Here is a 16,023-nt window from a genome sequence, read left to right as displayed (position 1 = left end):
TCTCCTGTGACCACTGCCCTTTGGTTTCAGACTGTAAAAGGTGGGATTTCAGAGACCCGGATTGAGAAGAGAATTGTGATCACAGGAGATGCCGATATCGACCATGATCAGGTGGGAACACTGAAGAGATTGTGGGCATGGAAGAGGTCCCTGGGCGGGAAGATTGATGGATCCTGGAGTTGGCTTTCGGAAGACGCCTCTGCCAGCTTCATCCCGAGGAACCCCCTGGGCTACGCCAGTGCTTAAGTGGGAAGGGCAAAGGGAATCAGACCATGGAGACCTGTGGGATGGGGGCTGCAGGTGGGGGAGCATAAAGTGTAATAGAAAGAATAGAAAGCTTTTTAGACTCAAAAAGCTTGTGTTCACATTCTGGATCTCTCCATATTCTAGCTCTTAACTTCCTGCCTCCATCTCCCCATCTTTAGGATGGGCATCATGGCATCTTCCCCTCAAGGCGGTTGTGAGAATCGAGTGAGATGTGGGGTGTCCACCATGTGGTACATGGTGGGCTCTGGGTGAACAGAGCTGTTGCTCTTCAGGGGACAGCGTGTCCCTAAACATGTGCTGGAGACAGAAGAAGAGAGTAAGATGAAAGGAAGGTGTGATCCCCACCCTCAGAGGCTCAGAGGCAGGGGAGATGAGGGGAAGCAGAAGGAGGAGGTAGACTGTGAATCAGGAGCCTTGACTTCAATTCTGTCCTAGATCTTCCCCTGACTTACTGTTTGACCTTGGGCACACCACACTAACTCTGATTCTTTTTTTGTCTCCTAAAGGAGAATAGGTTGATCTAGATCATTTCTGGGTCCTTCTGAGTGCTAAAAACCTGTATCTCTCTATTAATTAGGTGCTAATTGTACTGCAGGCAATTAGCAAATAATAAGGTCAGGATTGATGCTCCTAGCTCTCTGCTGAGTGAGGTGAGAAGAGCAGAGCTGCAGAGAAGAGGGGGTGGAGGGGACTGCATGCAAATGCTTCTGCAATCATCGACAGCCCTGCTGGAGCAATCATTCCGTGGCCTTTGTGCTGATATGTTGAGTGCCTTTAAAAAAAAAAGAAAGAAAGAAAACCTGAGCTGCACCACTGGCAGCTCCCTTGGTAGTGGGGCTGAGACTCCCAGCTGAGAACGCCGGGCTCAGGGTCCCCGCAGCAAGGCTGCAGAGCCCAGGCGGGAGGGCCTTGCAGCCAGTTCACCGCAGCTCGGTGGATCCCACTGTTACCTGCCTGCACCCACCTGCTTGGTCCGGTTGGCCTGAGCCCCTGCTGCGTGCTCAGTCCGTGCAAGGGACAGCAAGAGCAGTGGGATGGGGAGGTGTCTGGGGAGTTGAGATAGCGTTGACTCTCGATTCTGCAGCTTACGAGTGGTGTGTCCTTGCGCACGTCATTTTATTTCTCTGAGCTGCCGTTTTGCCATCTGTAAAAGAAAGATAATCCCAGATTTCTTTCAGGGTGATTGTGATCAACAGACTTGATAGCTCAAAAGATGCTCCTTTGTCCCTCAGTTGTGCTGGGTATGAGGGATGCATGGAAGGGATGGGATACGGGGTTTCTGGATGGGTGGGGGGCACTTAAAGTAAGAAGTAGTGTGATGTAGGCTTTCCTAGGGAGACAGGCATCGGCCAGAGTTGGCTTGGGCTGGGTGGGCCTTGACACACGAGCAGGTGGATTGGGCAAAAACGATCAGGGAGAATGAGCAGGGGCCTCGAGAGGTGCCAGTTTCGTGGAGTCAGAAGACCAAAAGAGGAATTTCCTCTCTTCCCTCATCCCTCCTAGAGATAGTTCCTAAGGGCCAGGGTCAACAGTCAGGTGTTCAGATCTAGCTGGAATCCTTTTTTTTTTTTTCTTTTGATTAAAAAAAATTTTTTTAACGTTTATTTATTTTTGAGAGAGAGAAAGTGCGAGCAGGGGAGGGGCAGAGAGAGAGGGAGACACAGAATCCGAAGCAGGCTCCAGGCTCCGAGCTGTCAGCACGGAGCCTGACATAGGGCTCAAACCCATGAATTTGATCTGAGCCGAAATCCGACGCTTTAACCGACTGAGCCACCCAGGCACCCCGTTTTAAAAACATTTTTAAAGTTTATTTATTTATTTTTACAGAGAGAGAGCACAAGCAGGGTAGGGGCAGGGGGGCAGAGAAAATCCAAGTGGGCTCCACGCTGTCAGCGCAGAGCCCAGTGCAGGGCTTAAAACTCACGAACCCACAAACTGTGAGATCATGACCTGAGCTGAAACCAGGATTCAGGTGCTTAACCGACCGAGCCACCCTGGTGCCCCTCATGTCCTTTTTAGNGGGGGGGGGACTATCTCTTGAGAATCCCCATGTCGCTGTTCCCCATAGCACCTTGGGTGCTGTGAGCTTGAGGCTCAGAGACTTGCTGCCCAGCAAGAGTAGTGGTATCATTTCCCTGACTTTCCCTCTGTTTTCATTTGGTTTTTCTAAAATGATCAGAACTCCTCCAGATGCTAACACAGGGTCTCCCCGACACTAAAGGTCAGTGTAGTGAAGAAGAAAGCGTTAAAATCCCTGCTGGATTACTTACTAGCTGCGAAACATTAACCACTTTATTTAGCCAGTAACCTCGGTGTCTTCGTCTGTAAAATGGAAACAACGAAGGGCGCCTGGCTGGCTTAGCTGGAAGAGCAAGCGACTCTTGATCTTGGGGTCATGAGTTTGAGCCTCACGTTGGGCACAGAGCTTACTTCAAAAAAGCGTGGAAACATGGGGCGCCTGGGTGGCTCAGTCAGTTAAGTGTCCGACTTCGGCTCAGGTCATAATCTCGCGGTCCGTGGGTTCGAGCCCATCAGGCTCTGTGCTGACAGCTCAGAGCCTGGAGCCTGCTTCAGATTCTGTGTCTCCTTCTCTCTCTGCCCCTCCCCCATTCATGCTTTCTCTCTCTCTCTCTCAAAATAAATAAACATTAAAAAAAGAAAATAAGTGGAAACAGTGATGCTACCCTAATTCATTGAGTCATCCTGAAGATTAAGTATGTAATAATAATAATGTGTTTAGGCCGATGCATGGCAAGTAATAGGCCCTCCCACTCTTCCTTACTTTCTTCCTTCTCCATTAGCCAAAGATACCTCTTCCTTTTTGTAGCATGCTTCTTTATCTTCCTCTTCTGTGCTGAACTTCCCGGCTGCCCTATAGTGAATACAGATTGTTCACTCACTTCTTGAGTGGCTCCTCCCAGACCCACCCCTAAAGTCCCTTTACAATTCCTTGAAGACAGCTCTAGCCTTCCCTGTCTCTGTGTTTTCAGCCCAGGAGCCCCCCTATGCAGAACAGGGGGAGTCAGGCTATGATCAACTTGGCCCACCCTAAGTGCTGCCCCAGTACCGCAGACAGAAGGATTGAATTTGCCAGAGAATCGATGTCCTGAGACCCCTGCTTCCTTCACCAGTCAGGCTGCCTTGTGCCCCATGGGATTGTTTCTGTCTTTCTCAGGTCCTCGTCCAGGCCATCAAGGAGGCAAAGGAGCAGCACCCAGACATGTCAGTGACCAAGGTGGTCGTCCATCAGGAAACCGAAATCTCTGAGGAATGAGCTCAGGTATGGGCTGTTCTTGGTGGGACGAAGGGGGCCCACTGTCCCCGCCTCAGACAGCACTGAGCAGGAACACCTCCGAGAGGTGTCCACCCTGGGACTTGATAAAGCAAAGGCGAAGGAGAGGCTGATGAGGGAGACAGAGAAGTTACTAAGTATTTGGCTCCAATGAGAGCAGCTAGGCCTCCTGGTGTCCCCCTGCCTGTATCAGCGCCTGATGGGCCGGAGGACACGCCCTAGGCCTGGAGGGGAACCCCCACCCACTTCCTGAATCTTCCTGCTTCCTCCTGCTTCTTCACTTAGGCTTCCCTCTCTCTTCTGTCTGAGATCTGCTCTCGGCTGTCACAAGGATCTCTGAGTCTAAACCTCAGAGGCCAGAGAACAAAACCAAGAAAAGCCAGGACCTGGCTGTCCAGAAATGCGGGCTTGGGGGCTTGGGGGCTGGGGGAGAGACGGCTGAAGCTCAGAGGCCAGACTAGAAAATTGGAAGCAGTGAGCGTAACTTTCAGAGAGCCAGGAATCCAGATGAATTTATGCCTAAGAGGAGCCATGGATCACCAGGTGGGACGGGGCTCTGTAAAACTTCTCCCGCCCTGCTTGTCACCTGGGGCCACAGAACTCTGGCAGCGGCAGCGGGGGCTGGGTGGCTGCTTTCCTTTGCGGGATTTCAACAGTGTGCTTTCTCTCCTCCAGGAACTCTCCTTCCCCAGCTCCCTGCCTATCTCCCCTCCAAGAAAAAACCAGCAAAATGATGAAGAAGCTTACCTGCAGTAGTCAGACACCAGGCTTTCAACATTACCCAAAACCACCAGAAAATTTCATTTTCTATTTGGAGTTTGTACCCAGAGAGTCTTCTAGACATCACTGGTTCTTTTAATACCTTTTTCTATATTGTGATACCAGAAATTGTTCGACTTTTCACTCTATGGACTGTTTTTAAAGAGCTTTTTGGTTTTTTACGGGGTGGTTTGTAACCCCTTCAGCCCAGCCTCTCCCCATGCATTTCCTACCCAGGTACTGACCGGCCCGCAGAGTTCGTGGGGAAACCCTCCAAAGACTGTCAGCGGTGTTGGGGGCCAAAGCCGGCTTAACGGGGTTCCTTGCTCCTCCCCAGTCTTATACCCTTTGGATGTCGGCAGAAACGTCATTCGCCAGCCCTTTCTCAGAGCCGGTGATGTGACTGCCATGTGAGGCGGGGCAGCTGTCCTGATCCACGGGCCCCAGGAAGACATCCCTGCCCCTCTGCTGAGGGTGGTTTTGGTGAGGCAGAGATCTCTGCTAAGAATGTAGTATTGTGTTTGCTTCTTTCCTTCCCTTCTCTTCTCTCTGGAGCTTCTTTAGATCAAGGACATAAGAAGTTGTTTCAGATCTCCCTGATACTGTGAATGTTTGAACATATCCGTGGCCTTCGCCTTCCTGCCCTCCCTCCCCTTTTACCTCATCAGAAGCGGCGGCTCTGCTAAGTGCTCCCCCCACCTCCCATCTCAGGAGACCAAAACTCACAGAAAAATGGGCACTTTGGGCCAGAAGCTCCAATGGCACATTTTTAGTGGTGATTTGGGCAAGGAGAAAGTTAATGAGATTTTTAAAAAAGCTTTTCTAGTCCTGGGAACGTGCACCTCACACAGGGGAATGGTGGGGTTTACCTCAGTCAGATCCTGCTCAGAAGTACTTCCAGGTGACCAACCCTGGGCCTTTTTCTTTAATCCCTGGATGACCGGAAATGTGACTCAGAGAAGTCGTGTTCCTTGCCCTTTCTTCTGACTGGTACCTGCCTGCAGACGCCCTTCTGGAGCGAGGGAATTGACTTTTAGGGGCCATCCTTCCCACAAAACCCCGCACAACAAGGGGTACAAACACCAGCCCTGCTCATTCCCACTCGCCATCTGAGGCCTGTCAGGTTTTTAGGCTTGATTTCTGTGGTGGGTTGTGGGTTTATTTTACTTTTACTTTTGTTTGGTTGGTTGGTTGGTTTTGAAAATGGGACTGACTGATGTGCCCAGTTCCACCATTCCTGGTAGGTCTGGGGGCATTTTTATTCAGTAGCGCTTCTCGAACCTTCCAGCGTGCTTCCCACAAACACATCTGCCTGAAGTGCTTAGAGTCTTATTCTGGGACAGAAGTGAACTTCATGAGACAGCAGGTCACAGTCAGCAGTCTCGGGGGGCTCAAGAGCAGCGAGAGGTCAGAAACCCCTGCTGCCTACAGTGGGGGCCGGCCCTGTGTCCAGAGCCTCTGCCGGCTGGGTCTTGTGTTAGACAAACTCAGTTGGTTTGAACTGATTGCAGATGTGTGCTTTTTTGTTTAGTCCTTATGTGAGACTGTTACCAGCCAAGAGGCAGCTCTCTCTGGAGAGGGACAGGAAGAGCTCAGGCAGGGTGTGTGACAGGCCTGGGCAAAGACGGCTGTCCTGTCTCCGGAGCAGACTTCCAGCCTGTGGGCACAGGGCTTTCTTCGTGGTGCCCGAGCCTGGGCTGTGTCGCCAGGAGTGGGGGTGAGGTTAGGAATCGGCCCACACCAGGCAGCGTGTGACGTGAGCCCCCCCCCGGCCGGTGGCCAGCGGTCCTGGTGCAGGAGCCGCTTCCCAGGCCGCCAGCTGCGGGATGAAGCGGGTCAGGGTAGGGAGAGGGCACAGTTTGAGCACCAGCAACCTGGCACGCAGGGTCCTCCGCCACCCACACCGGTGTGGCCGCTTTCACAGCTCAGGGCCGCTGACGGGGTGGCTCTGTCACCCGCTCACGGTGCTTCTCCTCTCCGCATCCTTGACTGTAAATTGGACCAGAAGATCTCGAATGCCCTTCCAGCGCTGGACACGATCTGGACAAGCAAGGCAGAAGGTGTCCTTGCAAACCTCCCCCTCCCCCCATCCTGCCTCTCTGGTAACAGATCTGAGGGTTCGACAGTTGTTTGGATTTTTTTTCTTCCTGCAGTTGTGTGCGTGTGTGTGTGTGTGTGTGTGTGTGTGTGAAGAAAAACAGATTCTGTCCAGGTGGAAATGGAGAAGAGGGAGGGGAGAGTTTCACTGCCAGGGTCAGAGACTTGGCAGCAGCTTCCCTGAAGTGACTCAGACACACACAGTAACAACTCTCGCTGCAGTTTTATTTTTATTTCGCTTGAGAAGTAAAGACTTCCTCCAAGCCACATGAGGTCTCTGCCGCCCACCAGCCCACCAAGCAGGACCTAAATTTCCAAGCCGAGGGCCCGCAGAACCTGGCCACAGGGATCCTTCAGGGCCTCTTTGCCCTCCGGCCAGGCACCCCCATCGTGTGTTGTGCAGGGTGGCAGAGGGTGAGGCGACAGCAGGGGACGGCAGTCTGCCCTGGGAAGCGGAGCCCGAGCGAGGGCCTGACCAACACCGCGGAATGCTCCGTGCTCGCGGAAACACCTGGCCGGGATCTCAGCCCCAGGCTGGCTGTTTTTACAGATCTCTCTCAAATGTATTATTTTGGTGACAAAAATGAAGGAGCTTTGTAAATTTTTTTAAAATTATGAATCATATCAAGTAGTTGTTTACATTTCTTGACAAAATAGGAACCATGGCAGCAGAATCAAATTGGCAAAATCCTTAGATTAAAAAGGCAATAATTAGGTCTGCTGTTTTGGCCTTTTGTAGTAAAAGTGGTGTAGTGCTTAGATACGTGTTTGGTCTTGCTTCTTGTATTGCATTTTTCAATAAACTTACAAAAAAAAAACCTGAATCTGTGAGAATTGATCCCCTTTTAAAGTTCTGTTTTCCTACCAGCAATCTGCGGAAAATTAAACATGGGTAAGGGAGACCCACGTTCAAGCCGTCATCTTAAAGTTAGCTACCGGCACTGGCCAAAATGCGGCTTCAACGTTGAGTGAAAGGAGATCTGACTCATGGCTTTTTGCCCGCCGGAGGGAGATTTTGCGGCACAGGCCATGAGCGAGGGGAGGAGGGGGCGTCTCAGACCTGTTTCGGGAGGGGCCAGACCCTCGGTAGAAAGGCTTTGGCAGTAGTGTAGCCCTACTGGGGGGTGCCCCGGATGGCTGAGGGGGGAGAGGGGCAGAGGCGGTGGGAGATAAAGCCTCAGGCCCCATCCCAGATGGCAGTGGAGGGTCTCCTCTCTACCCCATTGCTCATCTCCCCCAACCCCGCAACTGGCGCCACCTTGGAGGGGGCCTGTCCCCGCCTGTAACATCCCAACCTACCTTCGGAGGCTTAGGGGTCCTTGCTTCCCCCCTCTGGGTTTGCCAAGACACCGGGTGCGTCTCCCATCACCCCGACCTGGCCCTCCGGCCCCCTCAGGCACCCTCCAAGGCTAAGTAAGGCCACTTTTGGAGGCTTCAGAGAGTTCCCGAGGCCGAGTCATGCTGGTCCCCAGACTCCACAATAAAGCACGTCCTCTCCAGCCTATTGAACCCTTGTGCAGTTGGCATTTCTCTGCCGACATGCAAGTCAGGTCGCCTTAGCAGCTGCTGGGGCCGGAGCGTCCACCTCCAGTCTGGGATGTGACTGCTGCATCTACTAGATACTGGGACTTCTGATCCTATTACCACGGTCGATGCTGCGGCCTCCTAGCAGGCTGTCCCCTGCTCCTTAAACCCGGGCTCCCAAGTCCCCTCCTCCTCCCAACTTGGCATAACCCCCCAGACTGAGGCGGTCCAGCCGGGGCCAGCTCCGGTGAGCACAGTCTCGAGCTGCCGGGGCGCCCAGTAGGAGCTCCCCAAGGCCCAGATCCAGAGACTTGGAATGTTCGATGCAGGAACCAGAGGGCTGCACGGTGATAATCACATGGCCAGTCTGGGTCCGTGGACCCCAGGGTGGGGGCAGCCCCGGGCCCTTCAGCGGGTAACTGTTGAGCAGGGCAGGTAACCCCAAGCGAGGATTCGCAGGCTCTGAACGCAGACTCCGCACTGACGGAACGGGTGAGGTACCCCGACGCGGGGACAGGTCCCAACTTTCTGGCTCTGCGCAGCCTATGGCTCGGGGAGTCCTGGGTCCGGGGCTGGGGAGGAGGGCGCAGTCCCAGCCGGGGCCGTCAGGAGGGCGGAGCGCCTGAGCCCGCAGCACCCCCTGGCGAAGCCGTCGCGTCTCCAAGTCGCGGTTCTCGTAGAGTAGCGTGTTGGCGCAGATGAACACGAACAGGCCGACGCCCATGACCACGGGCCCAAGGAGCCGCAGCCGCTCGTGCGGGCCGTGGGCCCGGCCGGCGCCGCGACCCTCGCGTCGCAGCTCGCTCAGGGGGGGCGCGCTGGCATTGGCAGCGCGCGGCCCCGGGGCGCCGGCGCGGTGCGGCCAGTAGCCGGCCACGGCGATGCCCATGCCCACCAGTACCACGAGCGCCCCCAGCGCCGCGAACGCCCCCGACGGCGAGCGCAGCCGCAGCCGTGCCCGCACCCGCAGAGGTTCGGGCGGGGAGCGCGGGCGCCGGCGGCGGCCCAGGCGGCGGCCCAGGCGAGAGACGCGGCCCTCGGGGCTCCTCCGCAACTCCCCGCAGTCTCCCGGGCTCCCAGCCGTCATCTCGCCGTCGTCTGGGCGCTCTGCGGAGAGATGGGAGGCGGGCACTGAACCGACGGGCCTGGGGTCGGAGCGCCAGGTGGGGGGCCCAAATCCGGGAGGCGAGCTCGGGCTGCCTCGCCCAGGCCGCTTGGAGATCCCTGGCGGCCACCCCCGGATTTTCCTGGGCCGCGAGGCGGGGAGCCGCCCCCGCTCGGGTTTTCCGCAGCGGAGCTCGGAGCCAGGCGCGCGCGGCAGAAGCCGGAGTTGGCCGGGCCCGCGGGCGGAGAGGAGGGAGGAGGGCGCGGGCTGCTACCTGGCGCATCCTTGGCTGCGGGGCTCCCGCCGCCCGAGCCCTCTTCGCCAGCCCGCCGGCCCCGGGCCTCCCGAGGCGTGCGGGCCCCCGGCAGTGGCGTCTCCAGGGTAAGTCCCGCCCGGGATCGACCTCACCCCCGCACGTGGTTGCACCGTAAAGGAGGGAGGGGGCGCTCAGACCGCCCGGGTCCGCTGGGGTCGCTCGCGGGCCCCACCTCCCCCCTACTGCGCTTTACATACCGCAGCGGAGGAAGGAGGGGGTGTCACTGACTCCAGCCTCTTCCTGCCCACCCCCTCCTTTCAGCCCTCCTCAGTCTGCACTGAAGCTGCAGCAGGAGAGACTTGAGCTAGACTCCAGGAAGACCGTTCCGATCAAGACCGGCGGCCGACTTTGCCCAGGATCGCTTTAAACTCCGCGCAGACGAGGCCTCCCCTCCCCCGGCGGCCGGGCAGTGGCCCGGGCAGGGCGCAGGGGGCTGCAGGTGCTGGGCGCGGGGCCCTGCCGCTAGAGCTCCCCTCCGGCTCTCCGTCGGCCTGGGCACGGCTGTTCCCAGGTTGCAGCGTTTCCAATTCGAGCTCCTCGGGATGAATCATCCCCCTTTCCCGCCGCCTGTCCTCCTTTCCGGCCTCCTCCACCCGAGGCCTCAGTGGCCCGCGTCCCGGACGGAGCAGCACCGCCCCAGCACCTCAGGCCGCCCCAGCCTGGGCCGCCCGGCTTAAGCCCTTCCCGGCCTGTGGCCTGAGGACCGGAGCCGGGCCGGGTAAGGAGTGGCTGGGTTGTGTGCGGTGTGTGGCCCCCCACGGAAGGGAGGGTATGGGAGAAAACCGGGCCCCCGCCCAGGAGCCCTGGGCCGCAGGGGAGGAGAGCTAGGACCGCGCTGTCCAGTGGTGCGTCTTCACTCCCCCCAGAGTGGTTTCTAAACAGCTTCAGCGCTGGAATCCGCAGCCGAGACCCCAGGAAGGAGGCCTTGCTACCCCACTCACTCCCCATCCGCACCCCCGAAACTCAAGGCACGACACCCCATCCCTGCCTCCAAGAGGAGTGCCGAAGGCCCGGGGCCTAGCGCTGAGCCGCCGAGTCTGCCGCGTCCAAAGCCTGATTTTCACAGATGGAAACTGCGGCCCAGAGAGGCGGAGGAGACTGCCGGGGTCACCTGAGGAGGGGGCTCCACCGGGACCCGACGCCGGGCCTCGACCCCCAGCCAACGCGGTGCACAGCCACGGGGGCGTCCTGGGAGCAGGCAAGGGCCGTTCCCCCGTCGTCTCTGAGTGTGGAGCATTTTCCCCAGCCCGAAACCGCAGAAGTGACCACCCCGCCCCAGGCCGGAGCTGGTGCCCGGGGCCCAACTCCGGAAAGGTCGCCCGGAGCCCCCGCGAGTCTCTGCGTGGAGGGAGGAGGCGGCGTGCGGAGAGATGGGCACACGCCTTGAGACCCCGAGCCTCTGGAGAGCGTGAGTCCACGCTGGGGACCCCAGGGCGGGCAGAAACTGGGAGCCACGGTCGGAAGGTCTCAGGCCGCGGGAAGTTGCTCCGGGCCGGTCCCTCGCACTCCGGGGACCCGCCTCCGCCAGCGTCCACACTCTGCCCGGGGTAAAGGGAGGACCGGGCTCCCGCCGCCCAGAGCCTTTCCGGAGGGAGGGGCCAAACAAAAAGTTGGGAAAGTGGGAGGCGAACCCCGGGCCCCAGTTTTGCTCACCTGGTGCCGCCGCGCCCGGGCGGGTCCCGGTCGGAGTCAGCGCGCCGCGGGTCCCTGCGCTGCCGCCGACTCCACCGAATCTTGGCCCCCGGCCCCGCCCCCTACTCGGGCTCCGCCCTGCGCCGCCCAGGCCCCGCCCCCCGGGAGCCCCGGGGACTGGCTGGCCAGCACCCCGCCAGGCCCCACCGCTGGAGGAAGGCAGCAGCTCAGGTCTGAGGGTCGCAGGTAAGCGCTCTGTGCTCGCCTGGTGACTCGGAGGATCCGGGAGTCCGAGTCCCCGGCTTCTGCCGTTCGCAGAGGCCTGGGAGGGCCCCCTGCTCCCACGTGGGGAAACCTGGAGAGCCCTGCCCGGCTCCGCAGCGAGCGCGCAGGCTGAGGATTCGAGGCACGCACATCCCCCTCCCCACGCCTCTGAGCCCCTCATTCCAAGCGCCGTGGAGAGGACCTCCGGAGGCATCTGAGAGCCTGCTGCTGCCCTGCGCTGTCCCGGGAGCTCCCCGGAGGAGGTGGTCCAGTTCCTGCCCCGCCCGCCCCAGCCCTTCCCCTCCGTGAACCTCACTGCCTTCAAATGAAAAAATGGGCTTAAAAGTGTCCGCCTCGCAAGATACGGAAAGGAGAAAATCCAGCGATGGGGGTGGGCTCTCGACATGGGACGCAGCCCCGGGTAACCCGGCGAGCGCTCAGTGAACAGGAGCCCGGGGCAGGGGTGGGGGCGGTGGGGCTGAGCCCTCTCTCAGAGCTGAGTGAGTCTAACAGAGTGGCCGGCTCCCGCCGGCCTCCCTAACACTATGAAGATGCGCCCCATCTGGAGTGGGGAGGCGGGGCTGGTCCCCACTCCGGAGGCACTGGGGGCGCCCCCAGCCGCTGGCCCGACGGGGCCGCCCAGCTTTCGCCCCGCCCGCCCCCCGAGGCTGGAATGCGGAGCGGAGCGAGGGGGTCGGCTGGCGGCCCAGTTTCCATGATGCGGGGGGCGGGCTCGCAGAAGGAGGGGTGGCGCGGGCGGCCGGCCAGGCTCCGAGCGGGGCCCCCCCCCCGGCCCCAGCTGCCCAGCCGGGCCCCTCGGGAGGAATTTCCGGCCTGGGATTGATTATAACCGCCCATCCCCCGGCCGCCGAGACCCCCCGGCCCGCGGGGCGCGGGGGAGGGGGAGGGGCGGTAATGAGACCCGGCTGTGCGCCCGGGGCGGGGAGGGGGAGCTCGAAGAAGTCGCCCGCCTGGGCCACCGCCCCCCGCCCCCTCGCAGGGCGCCACACTGCACAACTAGGCCTCGAACCCAGGCCCCCGCCCTCTGGCCCGGCCGAGGAGACTGGGGGTGGCCTCGGCGTCCCGGGAGCTCCTCTCCCAGCGCTCGTGTACAGGCATCCCTGGGAGCGACCGACGCCACCACTGGGGGCGGAGCCTCCTCGGGGGAACCACCGTGAAGATACCGGCCTCCTGCGGAGCGGGTAGGGCCGAGCCCGGGGTCGAATGGGGTCGGGAAGCCAGGCCGGGGTCGCCCTGCCGCCGCCGCGTGAGACTGAAGGCTGAGCTCCGAAGAGAACTCCCTCCGCCCCGCGCCGAGGCTGTTGTTTGCGCTCCACTGAGGCAGTGGCCTGCTTCCTGCCCCCTCCGGCCACCCCCTTTGCCCGAGACCCCCATGGACCCTGCACTTACTCCATTCCCGAACACCCACTGCTACACGCCCCCCATCTCCGCCCTCCAGCCACCCTCCTGAGGCTCAGCTCTGCGCCCCACCCTACACCGTCCCCCAGCCTCTCACCCCCAAGCCCGTCCCCCCTCGCTGCTCTTCCTGGGGTCACCAGCTTCAGGCTAAAGCTTGGTGTCCCGTCCTTGTCCTTGCTGCTCCACCTGCCCTGGCTGTTACACTTTTGCTCTTCCTTCCCCTCTGTCCCCCCCTGATGTTGGGGCTCCTCCAGCCTGAGCCCAGGAGCCCCGCCTCATTTTCAGCAACAGACACCTCCCCAGAAATTTCCCTGCTCCCGGTGATCATGGCCCATTCCTACCCCTCCTGTTCCCCCGGCGGTAAAAGGCCCCCCTGCTCACCCAAAGGCCGTCTCCAGCAGCGGTGGTCACCTTAGGCTCGCTCCTCTCCACCTTCCCCCCAATCCTTCCAGTCCTGTGGACCCCCCGCTTGGGATCCCCAATTAGCTGCTTTCTTCCTGCCCCAGGCCCACTGTTCTGTGAGGGGTGCCAGTCATCTTTCTACCCTGGATCTAAACCACTCACTCACTCTGCTTACAACCCTCAGTGGCTCCCCAGTGATGTCTAGGTGGAGTTTAAGATCCCTTCTCACCTCCACAAACTGGCTCCTGCCGCCTGCCATCCTCCCTGGCGCAGCGGAACTTTCTCCCATCCCCGTATCTGTGCTCTGGCCTTGGGTTTGACCCCCCACCTTGCCTCCTGCCATGAAATCTCACTTCCCTGATCATCCCCTTGGCTCCTCCTCCTTCAGACCGTTTTTGAGCCTCTGTGACCCCAGAGTAGGTCAGCCCCGCCCCTCCCCACCCCTGCTTCCCTCCCCTCCCTACCTCTGCCTTCCTCCCCTTCACCCAGCCTCCCCTTAGCGGCACTGCACAGGAGAACTGAAGTCAGTGTTTGGGACTTGAGCTCCTGTGTCCTCCTGACAGTGAGCTGAGGGGACACCTGGGTCTGTCTTGCCCCCTCCCTGAGCCCTGGCCCTCCACTGGCTTGTGTCTCCCCCATCCTGGGCCCCCCTTAATGCACACCGCTCAGACAGCAGGAAAGGACTGCGCTCTCTCTGCATCTGTTTCCCCGTCTACACAAAAAGGGGGGAATACTACCTCCTAGTGTTGTTTGGAAGACTAAATACGAGCACACGTGTTCAGCCTCTGGCACAAAGTGGATGACCACCAAACAGCTATGCCCTCCTCTGACCCTGGGGCTTGAGGCACAGAAGACCGTGTCTGGGAGTTGTAGAAACCTTCCCTGGCATCATTTGGGGCAGTGCTGAAAAAGGGGTCCTCTTTTCCTAGATGTAACCCCATTTGATTCTCTTGAGAGCTCAGCAAGGTCAATGCTACGTCCAGTTCACAGAAGAGGAAACTGGCTCAGAGAGGCCAAGACCTGCTGGCAGACACACAGCCAGGCTGGTAAGTGCTCTTCCCCTCCACAGAGGGACGGGTGTCCATGGGGCCTGATGGACGTGCGGATGTGGGGGCAGCCAGTGGCCTTATTATTGGGACACCAGTCGCCTCCTGGATCTGCCCCTGTGGCCCCTGTGTCCTGGACCTCTCTACTTCTGAACCAGGAGGAGCCTGGATGAACTGCCCCCTGGGGCCAGAGGGGTCAGTATTTCCCACCCCCAGCCCCAGCTTCTCCGGGAAGGCAGGTGGCCGGACACAGGGACCCTGAGGTCCCTGCCTACTTGAGACTCCATGTTCTGTCCAAGAGCCACTGGGGGGGGGGGGGCGGGGAGGAGCAGCTGTCATCTCCTGCACATCACAGCCCCACCCGAGGCCACAGAACAGCAGGGCCTGGGAATGGTTCTCCCTCATCTCCAGTTTAGGAACAGCCAGGCTGGCCGCCTCCAGGCCGCCCCGGATTTCCTGCCTGAGCCCCAGGGGCTTCTGAAACCATTGTTGTGTCTGGGCTGCCCCGGAGGCACTGAGAGGACACGGCTGAGTGACGGTGTGGCTTCCAGCAAGACCACAGCCTCAGCTGAGGATCCCGAAGCCCGTGCAGGGAGACAGCAGGCTCTGGGACCCAGTTTTGATTCTACTGCTCATCCACTGGGTGACTTCGGGCACATCCCAGGACTCCCTCAGCGCCTCTGCCTCTGTAATCGGTCCTTCCCAGGAAGAACTGGTGGGCGATTCAACGAGAAAGGATTGGCACATAGAAGCCAGAGCCCTACTCTCAAAGCCCCATGTTACCAGGGCAGAAGCCAATGCCCAGGGACTTGAGCAGCCAGTGAGTGGCAAAGTCACGAGGTCCCACCCAGGGCGCAGGCTTCAGGCTTGTGAAGCCCCAGCCCGTCTCCCCGCCCAGAAGCTCTGAGCTGGGCAGTGGGTTTCTTCCCTGGTGTCTCTGTGCTTCTGGCAAAGCTCTTAGGAAGAATGAGCTCCCGCCTCCGTTGCTCTCCGGAGCCTAGAGAAGAGGAGCAGAGAGCCTGGGCGACACTGGGAAGGCCAAGGAGATGAGACTTCCCGGGGACCAGGGCAAAGCCAGCCTCCTGCCAGCGTCCATAGGGGGAGGGATGATGGTAGGGAGTCACCAGCTTGTCACGCTCCCCCTGGCTACCAGCCCCTTCCTATCTGTTACCTTCTTAAGTGTGCGGGAGCAGTCTGAGAGGAAGGTGACACCCTCGCCCCTCGTCACACATGCAGTGCCACGCTAGCTCCCACTAGCCCTGTGACCGTGGCCAAGTCAGCCCACCCCTTACGCCTCTCTTTCCTCCTCTGCAAAACGGGGACAATGGTGGCATCGACTTCAGAGGCCTGTGATGAGTATGGAGCTCCACAGGAAACTGTCTATGGCGGCGCTAGAGTTCTGACCTTCAGCAGGCTCTTTCCCACCAGTTTCCTCTTCTGTAAAATGTGAGAGTCAGGCTATTGATTGTATCTTTTCAGCCACCTCCTCTGGGGACCAGAGAGGAGCCAGCCCTGGGCCCATCCAGATGCTTCAGGGGATGGAGTGAACAGATCACCTACCAAATGCTGAGGAAGCAACAGCCGACTCTATGTAGGGGCCTGGCAGCACGGAGGACTTCATGGAGGAGGGGGCATTCCCACTGGGTTTCAGAAGAGCTCTGTGGGCTGCAGTGGGGGGAGGATATTTCAGGCTGCAGGAACAGCATGCAGACAGCCTCAAAGCACGGGCAGGGGTCAGGTGCTGGAGAAAGAGCAGGGAATGGGATGAAGGGGGTCGGGGCCCGCTGCAGAGCACCTCAAACATCAGGCTCAGGATCCAGGGCTCAGCCCTCTGGCACTGGGAGTCATGGGAGCTCTTAAAGCAGGGAAGTGACCTGATCCATACACACCTGGGGGCGGA

At 59.5% G+C, this 16,023-nt stretch overlaps 2 protein-coding genes across 16 annotated transcripts in view; one reads left to right on the top strand and one right to left on the bottom strand.

The window, feature by feature from the left end:
• Nucleotides 1-6,671, top strand: part of EPB41 (erythrocyte membrane protein band 4.1) — a 200,475-nt gene extending 193,804 nt beyond the window's left edge. For all 15 annotated transcript variants that reach the window (XM_039231949.1, XM_039231958.1, XM_039231942.1 and 12 more), the window contains 3 exons: nt 31-111; nt 3,443-3,547; nt 4,235-6,671. In XM_039231949.1, coding sequence (XP_039087880.1) covers nt 31-111; nt 3,443-3,541 — 180 coding nt within the window. In that variant the 3' untranslated portion in view covers nt 3,542-3,547; nt 4,235-6,671. The remainder of the gene's footprint in view (nt 1-30; nt 112-3,442; nt 3,548-4,234) is intronic.
• A 1,147-nt stretch (nt 6,672-7,818) lies between these two features.
• TMEM200B (transmembrane protein 200B) lies at nt 7,819-9,026 on the bottom strand. Its single transcript, XM_039233951.1, has one exon. The coding sequence runs from the start codon at nt 9,024-9,026 to the stop codon at nt 8,103-8,105; it is 924 nt and encodes a 307-aa protein (XP_039089882.1). The 3' UTR covers nt 7,819-8,102.
• Nucleotides 9,027-16,023: the final 6,997 nt, after the last annotated feature.

This window comes from Hyaena hyaena, unplaced genomic scaffold, assembly GCF_003009895.1.
Source record: "Hyaena hyaena isolate Hyena2069 unplaced genomic scaffold, ASM300989v1 scaffold_3, whole genome shotgun sequence".
In the NCBI taxonomy this organism is placed as follows: Eukaryota; Metazoa; Chordata; class Mammalia; order Carnivora; family Hyaenidae; genus Hyaena; species Hyaena hyaena.
The sequence above is the reverse complement of the archived record's forward strand: the minus strand, read 5'-3'. Positions and strand labels throughout refer to the sequence as shown.

Coding starts and splice junctions, on each gene's coding strand:
- TMEM200B (XM_039233951.1), bottom strand. CDS start 9,026: ATGACGGCTGGGAGCCCGGGAGACTGCGGGGAGTTGCGGAGGAGCCCC.